General features: G+C 41.4%; 1 protein-coding gene across 1 annotated transcript in view; it reads left to right on the top strand.

Moving 5' to 3' along the window:
• FAT4 (FAT atypical cadherin 4) overlaps positions 1-13,868 on the top strand; it is a 149,796-nt gene that overhangs the window by 80,575 nt on the left and 55,353 nt on the right. The window contains exons 3-6 of the mRNA XM_063336202.1: positions 480-741; positions 3,069-3,419; positions 7,710-8,632; positions 9,534-9,708. Coding sequence (XP_063192272.1) covers positions 480-741; positions 3,069-3,419; positions 7,710-8,632; positions 9,534-9,708 — 1,711 coding nt within the window. The remainder of the gene's footprint in view (positions 1-479; positions 742-3,068; positions 3,420-7,709; positions 8,633-9,533; positions 9,709-13,868) is intronic.

The following is a 13,868-nucleotide window of genomic DNA, read 5'->3' as shown; positions in this document are numbered from 1 at the left end:
GAGCTGACGCGTGGCTGCCCCTGGTCCTCCCTCCTGACATCCCTCCCTCCATCCCACCTCCAGAAAGTGAGAAAGGCAGAGCTGATACCACTGGCAGGGATTTAATTTAACCTTTGAACTTAAACCAAGATGAATAAACACTGCTCCCTGTAAGGAGGGAAGATGTTACGCTGCTCGGTGATGCTGGCTTGAAATTTAAACAGAGCTTTATGATATTGACTGGATGCGATCCTTTTATGAAAAGTGGAGCAAAAAGTCTCTGGATAATCTTGTCATTTCGTGTCTCATAAATAAAAACTGTGTGTGTCTTCACTGGGGGATTGAAGCAGGGACTGGGCAGGAGAGCTGTTTATTAAAGGAAACCGTTCTGAAAAATACTCGCCAAGTGCAGTCACCGGAACTGTTCTTGTCTTACTGAAAATTACGAAGTGGTTTTCCTGGCAAATTAACTTGATTTGACCACTTCTGTTTTCACTTAGGGAGCCAATGCCCTCGTCACATACACTATTATCAGCGGTGCGGATGATAGCTTCCACATTGACCCCGAGTCAGGAGACCTGATAGCCACCAAGCGCCTGGATCGGGAACGCCGCTCCAAGTACTCCTTGCTGGTTCGTGCTGATGACGGCCTGCAGTCCTCAGACATGAGAATAAACATCACTGTTAGTGATGTTAATGACCACATCCCCAAATTCTCCAAGCCAGTGTATTCCTTCGACATCCCGGAAGATGCCACTCCAGGTAAATAGGAAACAGCTCTAAAATTGCCTGATTTTTTTTCTTTTTGTCAATCCACAAGGACTTGATGGGGCGCGGGTAGCAGACCCGAGTTGGCCAGGAAACAGAAGGTGCTGAAGGCATCTATCAGATGGGACAGAGAAACGGAAGGAATCGCATCATGCTGAAAGTCTGCTTGCTAGGAAAAAAACATATCACTAGTGAGGTCAAGTTTCTTTTCAATGGGAAACAGAGAAATGGTCACCACCCACATAAATCCTAGATGCAGAATAGGAATTATGCCTGTATCCCAATGGAAGCCTCTGGGTGCGGCTACTTAAAAAACAGCAAACGGAAAAGTAGGAGGAGGAACAACTTACAGGGTACAAACAGCATAACCTATCATGAAGATGTTGTGGTGATGCTGGCATTGCTTTAGTGAGCTGTCTTCAGTGAATATGACTTGCAGTACTTCATTCATCAAGTGTAGGATCACAAAACGGGTGACTGTTGGGCAGCCAGTAACACACCGATTCCCTAATAATAATCCCTGCATGTACTCAGTTACTAACCCTAACATCATATTTCCTTGATCTTATCTCTGACTCCTGTTTTTGACAAGTTTTTTTTTGTAGAAAAATCTAACCCTTAGATAATGAATTCCGGTTCCTAAATATGATCACCAGCCTCTTAAGTTGTTGTTTTCTTCTTCTAAAGCTGGTTTCATATGCAAGAGTGTTTTGATGTTTAAAAGTTAGGTCGTAAGCTAGAAAATATTTAGACCAAAAAAAAAGTTTTCAAAAATTGAGCTATATTATGAGTCTCCAGATGAGTAAGTAATGTTACTTGCAATAAAAAGTTTCCAGTATTTTATACAGACTGTTAGTATAAAAACAGCATCTGTCAGTATTAGTAACTGAAACATCTTAGAAGCTTGTTCTAAAACATGAATAAACAGAGGAGATGCAAACGACACAATGATAGCTTTCAAGCTTTTACTTAGGGCGTTGACTTACAAGGGTGGGAGGCTCAGCTCGGGACAACCAAGATTACCCTCATGCCTCCAGCTTCCGCACTTTGTCTCACAGTCTCAAAATTCAGCCATGTTTTGCGTTAAAGGATTACAGTGCAATCAGCTGCGCCTCAGGAATATGATCTGGAAGTAATCGAGACATCTGTGTAGCACAGGGGCGGTTTGGTTGTTGATCTTAGAATCACAGAATGGTTAGAGTTGGAAAGGACCTTAAAGATCATCCAGTTCCAACTCCCCTGCCATGGGCAGGGACACCCTAGACTAGGATCCCCATCTATGCTCTTAGCTCTTGTCACTCGAGGGTCCTGAGGCTCCATCTGTTTTAGCAGGAATAACCCTGGAAATGGCGAGCATAATTCCCTCCACGTTAAGATAAGGCTTCTCTCTTCAGTCTTTTATGGGGTGTACACTTGTGCCTTTTACCCAGCTCAGCAGTGGTGGATGCCAAAGGAAGAAACAGGCTGATTTTATACGTGACGTGTGTATATAAAAGATAGCAGCATATTCAGCTGGGTTAAAGGAAGTTGTAGCACTATTCTTCATTCTGCTGATAAGCAGTTTTCATCGTCATGTGGCTCGAAAATAGCTAACTGTGCTGCAATGCACGTAATTCATCTGGTTCCATGGAAAAGAAATTAAATGTTTTATTTTTTTGGAAATGAGCTGAACTTAATTATAATTAGCGTTTGAAATACTAAAAAGTGACACTTAATTCCCAAACTTTAGTAAGATAGGTCAGTCGTGCGAACGCAGCTATGCAGAAATGAAAACAATGGCACAGATTCACAAGGAGTTGAATTTCAGAAAACAGTGAAGAACGGACCCCTATAAGGTTTCTAGTTTTCTAACCGCAGTTACCCTGCAAAGGCACTTTTTCAAAAAGTAGAGCTGGGATATTTGGTATGTACTGACATTTCGGTTTCTGTGTTTAGAAAGAAATCTCTAGAAGGTTTTTATTTTTATTTGTCTGCGGGTCCTTTGAGTTGTAGAAAGAAAATACCCAGCAGGACAAAAGGTATTTTTGCCCCAGTTGATGCCTAATCTGGACACATTCCCAGTTAAAAACAAATATTCATGGCCATTTTGTGGGGTATTTTAGTAGCCCTTTAAAATAACCATCATGCTGAATACTGTTCCTTTCAGCTTTGAAAGAACCTTTCATAGTAGTTAGTCATACAATATTGAGGCTTGACTTTCTGCTGGAGGATGCCTCTTGTTCTACAGAGCTGCTTGATGATTCTGTGTAGTGGTCAACTGCTCTGACCACGCTGGTGAGCTACCCTTTGTGAGCGACTGATTTTGCTGTCGTGCTGTGCAGGTTCCTTAGTGGCAGCCATTCTGGCCACTGATGATGACTCTGGCATCAATGGGGAAATCACATACACCGTAAGTGAAGATGACGAAGAGGGTATCTTCTTCCTCAACCCCGTTACCGGAGTCTTCAACCTGACTCGCGCACTGGACTACGAAGCACAGCAGTATTACATTCTCACCGTCCGTGCGGAAGATGGGGGAGGCCAATTTACTACCATCAGAGTGTACTTCAATATATTGGACATCAACGATAACCCGCCGGTGTTCAGCATGACCTCCTACAGCACGTCTTTGATGGAGAACCTGGCTCCAGGATCCACTATTCTCAACTTCAGTGTTACTGATGCAGATGATGGTAGGCATTTCCTCATATTCTGTATCTCTGATGATAAATAAGTATTTCACCTTCGCAATATATTGGAAAACCTAGTAGAAAGGGCAAATTAGAGGTATCCTCAGGACGCCATCATATGCTTAAATTCACTGCATGTTGTGTAAATAGAAGTTATTTTTCTCATATTTCACATTAGGTTTAAGCGAGTGGTTTCTTCCATATTTTTATTTGTGATAAATTAAAAATACATTCAAATACCACCTTTAACTGCTGTTACGGAAAGGAGTTGCAGAGCTGTATTTTACCTAGAGCATGTTACAGCAGTTGAATGCCATGATTTCTCCCCTGGTGCTTAGGTTGCACATTTAAATTAGACCAAAGTGTTCTTTCAGATTGTTTTCTTTGTGTTTTTTTTTCTTAAACTTCATAATTTATTCTAAATAAGGTTCTGGCAATATGAGTTGTCATCTGCAGTCATCTTAAATGTAGTGTAATTTTTAAGTGTATCATGGAAAGACTCGTGATCTACAGGATATTGATAGTGGAGGTTATAAAACTGATTAAAAGAGACCTTGGGAAAATTTCTCATTAAAATAAGCTTTAATCTTGGGATTATTTATAGCTTCTAGAAGGTGTTAATGTGTTGGAGTGTAAAAGATACAATCTTTATGGCTTGCTTAACCATTTTGCCATACAGTTTATGTCCAAGCAAGAATAATAATAGAATATGTCCATAAAATACATAAAAAAGCCTTGCATAGCATACTGCATTTTCTTATGTGTCCACAGACATTAGTCAGTGTGACTTAATACAAAATTATTCATAACACTCATAGTGACTTTACAGGTGAAGGTTATTTTTGTGACACGTTAAGCAACCTTCTCTCCTCTCAACTTGACACCGGCTCAGCAAAGCCCATAGAAATGTCTTAGACTGAAATGTGTGCTTCAAGCGCAAAACACCTACATGCTTCAAGGAATCCCAGTTTATGCACGTAAAACGACTGAGCTGATCAAGATTATTCGGTAAAACGGTTTTTTCCTCAGGAAATGCTGAGTTGTTGAACTCAAACATTTTTGTGGGAACATAAATTTTGTGCTGATGGATAGAACTTTCCATGGTAAAAATTGTGCAACTGGTTTTGAGATCAAACTCAGTGAGCGAGAAGAGATTCCATAAAATAAGCCAACAAGTCACAGATTATAACTTGGTGATATTGGCTATTCTTGCATGGATCTCTCTTTCACCACGCTCGTTAAAGCTTTTATGTTAACTAACATTAAGTTGGAGGAGGAATTTGTGCTTGTATCATGCATATCCAGGGATGGGGTTATTCCTTCAGACCTGTAGATAAATGGGTTTGTGTCTAATCTATCTCCTCTTTTATTTCTTATTTTCCTATTAGGAGGACAGTGCTTGGTTTCAAATCTTTTTGGAAGTTAATTTCACTTAACCATTATGGGTCTGTTTTCCTTTTCTCTCGCACCTCATACATTAATTTCCATCTGTGCGCAGTGGTCGTGAACTATATCATAGCACTGACATATCGTTTTACGTTCATCATCCACTCAATTATCAAGGAAGCAAATGAGTATTTGAGGAGCAGTGCAATGAAAAGCCAGATATGCCGCCTTTTATATTTTCTGGCAGACTTACTTTTCTAACAGGCTGGATTTAAAATTAATAGGGCAGAAATTTCATTCCAAGAGCGTGCCAGGTTGAGTTTCCCCATAGGACTGTAACTTCAGCAAATGTTATGATCTATTGGTGTTTCTGTTTCAAGCCCAAACTTGTTATCCTGTGTCGTCTTATATTTATCTAGAGTACAGAAATAGCTAGTACTATACTCCTCTGCATGTGGCTCACAGATAACGCACTCAATGCGCACAAATAAAATTTTGTTGCTTATTTACGTTATATGATCCCATAGTTTGAAGGAGCTCTGAAAAGACATTGTTTTATAGTGAGGTATGCCTGTTGTTTTAGGATAAACACTGATAAAAGGCAAAAACGTGGTGATAGTGAAACTGCTCCTTTTCATTTCCTTGCTCAACACGCCCCTTTGGAAACAGTAGCTGTTTATCTCAGCTGGCGTAGTTTTGTATACAGATGCATAGTGAATATCAACTGCAGCTCTTGGTTATTTACGGAGCAACAAAGAACTCCGCTTCCTTAAACGCGTTCAATTTGAGATTCAGATTTTAATTTTTTCCATGTTGAATTAACAGGAAAAATCTCAGGGCAGAGCACACATTTGTCTAGTTGCTAAAAAGTATAGCAAGATATTCCTTCAGGCAAAACCACGGTGGGATTTTCCAGTTAGACTCTACAGGTATTTACAGAATGGCGGGAGAGTAGGATTTTTTTTTTTTGTCTCATTAGTAAATAAATAAAAATAGAAATGAGACCCATAAAAGAACATCATCGTTAAATCAGTGGCTCCATGTCTGAGCTCTCACTCAGAGTTTTATCAGATTAACCCTCAGATTAAATAACCCCAACGCTCAGTAAAGATGATGCCCCTGCATTCTCTCTAAGAAAAGCCCAGTTCCAAACGTGGGGAGAAGGGATAGATGAGGAGCATGAAACCAGCTGTGTTTAAAAAAAAGTAGTTCATTAAGTGGAGATCTGGCTCCACTGATATTTAGGGAACTCTCCTTCTCTTTCACAGCTTAATCTATATAAGCATTAGCAGTGGTGAAACCTATGAGAATACAGGAGACAGAATGAAAAGGGTACATGGAGATGAGATAAAGAAGAAAAAGCAGTAAATTTTGTAGGAACAAGCACTGCCACAGAAAACACTGGGGGGAAAAAAAAAAGTATTTTTAAAGTAATTTTATTCTGTAGGATCTAATTCCTACCCATCTCCAAAGTCAAATGACAAAAATCTTGAATTGCCAGAAAGTACTTTACTGAAATCAGAAGACTTTCATCCGTATAATTAGTCATTTGAAAATGCAGCTGAACAAAAAATAGACTAGCATTAAACTTTCACAGTGCTTCACTTGATCAAAGTAATGTAGAAACACTAATATCTGGCATACAAATGTATTAATTTCTTTAATTGCATTAAAATATTTTTGTCTTTCATGTTTGCTTCTATGTATTTTATAATTAAGTTCCTACAAGAGAAGAAGAGAGAGTGAAAGATGCCAATTAGAGTAGCCGCTGGGGGAAAGACAAGTAAGACTAGAGTTCCCAAGTCTGAGCATAATCAACAGCAGAGATTAATAAATCTAATGCAGGAATAATTTTATTATCAAAGCAATTCAATCAGAGGGTATGACAAAAGGCACAGCAAAGTCATCAGATATTTGAGCAGGCAGCTTGGTTTCTTTGAAAAAGTGAGTTTGAGGGGTAAATTAGTAGCGAATGGTCTGTTAATCTCCTAATCCTAAATCACAGCCTTTATGACCCAAAACAAGAGAACAAAATTTTGAAAATTAATTAAAATAGGAGTAAGATATATGTATGGATGTATATGAGAGAAGACTTATTGCGATTAGGTGTTCACAAAAATTAGTTGTTTAGAGCGAACTCTGGAGTTGAAGTGGTAACATACGTTTCCTGTATGGCATATTTAAGGTCATTTCACAGCCTTGTCGGGATTCAGATTGCATTTCCCTTACCAGAGTTATAAATCTCTCCCTTGACCATAATTGCTAGTTAGGTTTCGATCATAAGACGAGGGCTGTTCATCTGATATTCTGGAATTCCATGCCATATATGGGAAGCATACCTCTCCTCAGTATTCACTCTTGGCTTGCTCCAGCTAGGCTTGGGAGTTTCTGCTTGTGCCTTTTCTTCATTGGGTGCAAGAATTCATGAAATAATTACATTAGTAATAATGTTGCTTAGTTGAACTGGGGAGAATGGAGGAAAACAGCTGGTCAGTGAGCAGCAGAACTATTGAGTCTTGGTTTCTGAAGGAAAACCCTTCAAAACCTTTGTCCCTCGCCATTGTAGATGGGGAAGAAATTACGCATGTTGCCACTGTGTTGTTCACATATTCAGCTCCTGCTGAATGAAATGCAGAGAGGAGCTCTGCTGGCCGTTCCCTCTGCGGTCGCTCCAATTAACATCCTTCCCTCTCTCTCTCTTCAACTCTTCTCGGAAAATAATTATTTCAAAGGCTTCTGCTCCGCTGTGAAACTTGGCTGAAATTAGCTGATGGCTTCAAAAATGGTGATGAGGAGGCAGCATGATCGTACAACCCTCGTTTCCATAAGAAATGAGGCCAGAAACATTTATATCTAGGTCAGTGGGATGAAGTCACATTCTCTACCTTTCTTCTCCCTGCCCACCAGGCTCCAACTCGCAGCTCTCCTTCAGCATCGCGTCGGGAGACAGCATGGGGCAGTTTGACATCGACAACAGCGGGGTGCTGAGCATCAGGCAGCCTCTGGACCGGGAAAGCCAGTCCTTCTACAGCCTCGTCATGCAAGTCCACGACATGGCCCCTCTCCCAGCCTCCAGGTACACGAGCACAGCCCAAGTCTCAATTATTCTGCTCGATGTGAATGACAGCCCTCCAAGTTTTATCTCCCCGAAGCTGACCTACGTCCCGGAAAACACGCCGATAGATACGATCGTGTTCAAAGCGCAGGCGACCGATCCTGACAGCGGTCCGAACAGCTACATCGAATACAGTCTGCTCCGGCCGCTGGGAAACAAGTTCAGCATCGGCACTATTGACGGTGAAGTGAGGCTTACCGGGGAGCTCGACAGAGAAGCCGTGTCCAACTACACCTTGACTGTGGTAGCCACAGACAAGGGCCAGCCACCCCTCTCTTCATCTACGGATGTGGTGGTTATAGTCCTGGACATTAATGACAATAACCCGCTTTTTGCCCAAAAGCTTTATAAAGTAGAGGTGGGGGAAAATACCTTGACAGGGACAGATTTAATCCAGGTGTTCGCTACGGATGGAGATGAAGGTACCAATGGGCAGGTCCGCTATGCCATTGTGAGCGGAGATGACAATAATGAGTTTCGGATCGATTCTGTGACCGGGGTGATAACAGTCGCCAAGCCTTTGGACAGAGAGAAAAAACCCTCCTATACACTGACTGTTCAGTCGTCCGACCGCGGGAGCAGCCCGAGGACTGACACCACGACAGTCAGTATTATTCTGAAGGACGTCAATGATTACATTCCCACATTTGAACTTTCTCCCTACTCTGTGAACGTCCCTGAGAATTTAGAGACGCTCCCGAAAGTTATTCTTCAGGTGAGTATATTTGGCAAATAAATATGTGTCTCCTACAATTAGTCACATGCCTCAGTATATGGTATTAATGTATAGTGCCTTTCCTTCAAAATTCAAAAGGTGCAAGATGATTGAAAAGTTGCCTCTTGGCTGTAGTCCAACATGCAGTGGTTGTTGTCTTGATTTGCTTTTTATTTGTTTGAGTAGGGTTTGGGGTTTTTTTGCTTGTTTTTTACCAACAGTTTATATATGATGCTTTGGAGTTTTGTGTTTTTCCTACCTTTCTTCCCTCCTGGGACTTTAAGAGTTTGCTCTATCTCTCATCTCAATCTCAACTGTCATGCAACAAATCTCTCAGTCTGATCATTGCCTACATGGGATGAGGCTCTGTGCCAGACACTGAAAAGCATTAAATGGATCCAGAGAATCACAGAATGGTAGGGGTTGGAAGGGACCTCTGGAGATCACCTAGTCCAACCCCCCTGCCAGAGCAGGGTCACCCAGAGCAGGTTGGACAGGAACGCATCCAGGCGGGTTTTGAATGTCTCCAGAGACGGAGACTCCACCACCTCTCTGGGCAGGACATGCAGTGCTTGCTTTGGGGTGGGGCTCAGCCTATACTAGATCATCTGTAGTTTTCACTAAGCCCCAACACAATCTTTACTGTATTTATGCCTGAGAAAAATAAGTAATAGCCTATTTAATATTTTCAAACTATGCTTTTAAGTCCATCACCACTGTGTTGAGTCATTTTTACAATTACAGCTAATTTGTACTAGCCCTTAAAGCATTTGGATTAATTCAGTCCGTTAATTTGTATTCATGTCGTAAAGAATAGTTCCTCTATCCCAATAAAATTTTACAGACCCTGCATGCGTCAGTTCTTGATATTTCTTCCCACGCGTTTGCTTTGCTTTTGTAGGTTGTGGCAAGGGACGATGATCAAGGCCTGAACAGCAAGCTTACTTACGTGCTGGTGGCTGGAAACGAAGAAGGAGCCTTCACTCTCTCGGCCAGCGGAGAACTGCGCTTGGTGCAGAGCCTGGACCGGGAGGCCAAGGAGCAGTACGTGCTACTGATCACAGCTGCTGATGCAGGTAAAGCCAACGGGCAGACTCTTCTGGGGAAGTCTCGTCGTCGCTTGAAAATGTTGCATTCTGGATAGAAAAGACCATCTCCATGATGGTCTGAAACTTTAGTGGATGGAGATTAGTACCCGAGCTTCAGTTTAGATCTCTGTTGGGGGGCATACCTGATGTCAAAGGGAGTTTCGTTCTGGAAATCAGGATTTTATCCTTATGTCTAGTTGTCTGATATTAGTAGGACTCACACAGATTTAGGTAGGTTGATTTTTGCCCTGCAGTAGTAAGTGGTCCTGCCTAGGTCATAAGAGCCTCATGCGTGTCAATAAAAAAAACCTGATATAAGTGGCAATAAACCCCAATATAATGTTGTCATCTGAAATGTGCAGACAGGTCAAATCAATGGCCAGAAAACAGCTATGGACTGCTCAGTTAATCTTACTGAAATCCTACCCCTGAAAAGTAATGACAATTTGCATTTCAATATTTTAATTTTCTGCTTTGCTCAGCATCCATTCATATGTTTTCTCCAGAATCCCAAATGTATTCCAAGTTCCCTCAGTTTAAAACAGGACATGAATTCTTGTTAGGAAGATGAATTACACTTCCACTTGAGGTGTCCAAGCACAAAATTTTGGTTTCAGATTTTGGTATGAATATTAGTAACGAAGACATCCTACATCATATTCTGGACTGATCTCCGGTCCCCCATGGCCTGATGGATTTAATTTACTGCAGAATTGTTCTTACTTTCTAATAATAAAAATAGAAGCAAACCCAACTTGTTGACAAGTGGATACAATTTTGTTTTCTGCCATATCGTGTGCAGTATCTTGTGTCAGCGACAATATCTATGGCTTATATTTTCCTATTGCAGCAGTGTTCAGGTATTTCGTAGTCTGAGCACAGCTGAAGCCACAAAACACAATTTTAGGACTTGACGTATCATTTGTCTTGCGCTTTGGCTAGAGATAATGTATGCTTTGTATTTTTTACACTGGCTTTCCATTACTCTATAGCCGCAAACTGCTCACTTGTGACTTGGACTTGCTTGGGCTTGAACATCCTTATGTTCCTTCAGAAGCTGAGGGTGGATATATAAGGGAAAGCAGATCCTTGATGTCTGTTTACTCTCCCAGTCCAAGTTGGCAGGAGTCTGTTAGGACTGTACAGAACTTATTACCTCTACATACAAAATACCCGAAATCTGAACTGATAAGGGGTGTCACACAGCCAACAATTATTGTCCTTCTTGGAAAGAGGAGAGGAGCAAGAAGTCAGTTGTTCCCCACGCCTAGCACCGTGCGTAAGCCAGAAGTTTGACAAAAGCACAGTCTTTTCCTAGACTCTGCTTCCTAAAAAATAGGAAATCCAAGAGATTTACCCAACCATTCCAAACGAAAATATTTATTTGTGTTGGGAGATGTCTGAGTTTCAGATCATCCAAGGGAGACTAATACATGAAGCATGCACGGGGCCTTTGGCGTAAGTGGCTGACAGAACAGCAGCATGTTTCGTTAGTTCAGGTGTTCAATCGTGTAGGTGTTATGCTGGTTAAACACTGTTTGAAGCTGGTTTGTTTTTTCAATTTTTAAAAAAATTTGCTATGTTCTCATAAAGGTAACTCACAAGTTGTTATTCCCTCCTATCAGTGTTAAAAGGTCGTAGGAAAACTGTTCAGAAGCAGATGTTCTGTAGTAACTCTCAGCTAAAATTAACCGTTCTGCTGGGTTTAAGTTTACAGTCGGACTAATCCGCAGTTAGCAGAATTTGGTATAGTTTTCAACCAGCCTTGATGAGTAACGTTAGGTAATATATTCTGATCAGACTGGAGACTTGCTCTAAATCCATGCCATCAAAGAATGCATTTAAAACTACGTTAGCCGTGATTTATCTAAACTAAAACATCACAGGAAAATGTCCAGCTTCTGTAGAAGTCAATGCCAAAACTTTACTTGATTTCGTGGAAGCAGGATGTGGACCGTAGTCATAATAGATACTTAATTATGTAACATATTTAAAGTACTTTAAGAAATTTTAGGGGATCCCTGTTATGTTTGAATTCGTCATACTGAGTTCAAGCAGTCTAGATGGTGCACTCTGGCATATAATTTGTTGGAGATGTCTTAAAAAGCCATGTTTGTCACAATAATGTGCAAGAAATGGACCAAGTTACAGACTCTGGGATTTCTGTCAAGCTGTGTCTCAAATTTTATATTACTATAAATTACATTATCACACATAGAATGCAAATGCACTTCTGTAGACATTTGGCAGCTGAGATAGAAAAAAATTATGTGGGAGGAAGCCTTTCTAAAAGAGTTGCAGCTTATCAGAAGAAGAATATTACTTTAAAATATACAAATCAGTATTAAAGCTACCAGTATGGGTCTGTGATGGATATCCAGGTAGTAACACACTGGCCTTTGGTAGTCAGTGCCTGCTTCATTAAATCAGGTAGTTCTGGCTGTACTAGCAGAAAAACGGCAATGAGACAATCTTGAAATGGGTGAGAAAAGTATTTTGAGTGAGGTTTATAAAAGAAACTCCCAGGCACGTCCAGCTCTTTGCCTAATGTCGCTATTTCTTTGGAGTGCCTTTGTTTGTATGTGTTTGAGAATGCTTAGAAAGAGGGATTTTGCGTAGAGACAATTCAACCAGAAACACACACACGGAACAGGTAGTTCCTGCTCTGTAGGAATGCAGTGCCTGCCAAAACGTTGAAGAAAGCAGATTTGTCTGAAGTTATCCACATCCGTACTATCCACGAATATAAATCAAGGGAAAAGTATTATACTTTGCACTTTGAGTTTGGCTTTTGTTAGCTGTAATAAAGAGTCTTTCAGATTGTCTTTAGCAGCCCAAGCAACAGTCTTGCCATATACGGTGCATCTTATTTAGGTGTTGGGTTTGGGGGTTTTTTTACAGATAAAAATCGTGGTAGACAGCCAGATGCAGTTAACTCTGGAAATGTCTGGGTAACTCACGAAGGGCAAAATCCTGTCTGTCCAACCCCCTTCCCATTTTTCTTAGGATCTGCATCTCAATTTTTATAGGCTACACTGGCTGGTTTAAAACGTTAATGGATGATATCCTGCTTCTATAGAATTCTGTGCCAACTCTCTCTTTCAAGGAAGCAGGCACAATACATACCTAGAAGCACCTTTAGACATAAGAACTGATGGATTCTCAACATGCGTTTAGCTGTCTTCCTGATCTCTCTATACATAATCAAAGATTTCTTACTTTTCATATGTTTATTATCACTTCATCGGTTTATGACTGTGGTTCTTACAGTGTTGCCCTGGCCTGTGTATGGGGAAGTTGATGGAGGAAGAAGGTTTTTTAATTTTTCATTGTTTTAATCTAGAGATGTCAGTCCAATGCACTGAAAACCATCCGTGGCCTCAGGAGGGGCAGCAGCTTTGGTAATGGCTGTTATTTCATCCTCAGTACCTTGTGGGGTTTATAGCGTGTATTGGCAGCGCGTAACCGAGTCTATTTGCAGCAGGTGAAGGATTTAGGACATGGCGAAGCAGGAGCCCGCATGAGAAGAGTTGTTGAGTTATGAAGAGTTGAGCTGCTCATAAGCATGCTGGGCAGGTCAGACAGGGACCGCTAGTGGGACCACATGCACCAGCGATGGAAATTCAGGCAGTTCTTGGAAAAAAATTCCTTTCCCAAGCAAGAGCTTCCCTCAGGCCCGGGGAAGTCAGTCATGATATATGCATCGTCCTGGCTCTGGCTCAGCTGTTCCTTGGCCTTGCCTGCTAATCCTCCACCCGGTCCTCAGGGTAGATCTTGGTTCGGCAGAGAGTCTTCCCTCTGTTTTAGGAGAGGGAAAAAGCTGATAAAACATTTTCTGGTGCTTTGGCTTAGTGATTTATGGCCAGGCAGCCCGCTTCATGCGCAGTCTGCAGAAAGGTTCTTGATTTCAACCTTGCTTTGTCATCCCTCTTCCCTCACTTTGGCACTTCCACCCGGCTCTAACTTCTGCTGGGTCTCAGATACTGGACTGCTGCTCTAGACACTGGAGAGTTACAAAGACATGCAAAGCGCCCATCACTAGGAACATTCAGGATCTTCCAGAGCTGTATACCTGCGGCCTTGGTCGAGAAATAAAACATAACCCAACCCCAAAGTTCAGCCGTCCCAATCTCGAGCCCCTCTTGCAG

Source organism: Chroicocephalus ridibundus, chromosome 5 (genome assembly GCF_963924245.1).
Source record: "Chroicocephalus ridibundus chromosome 5, bChrRid1.1, whole genome shotgun sequence".
NCBI lineage: Eukaryota > Metazoa > Chordata > Aves > Charadriiformes > Laridae > Chroicocephalus > Chroicocephalus ridibundus.
The sequence above is the reverse complement of the archived record's forward strand: the minus strand, read 5'-3'. Positions and strand labels throughout refer to the sequence as shown.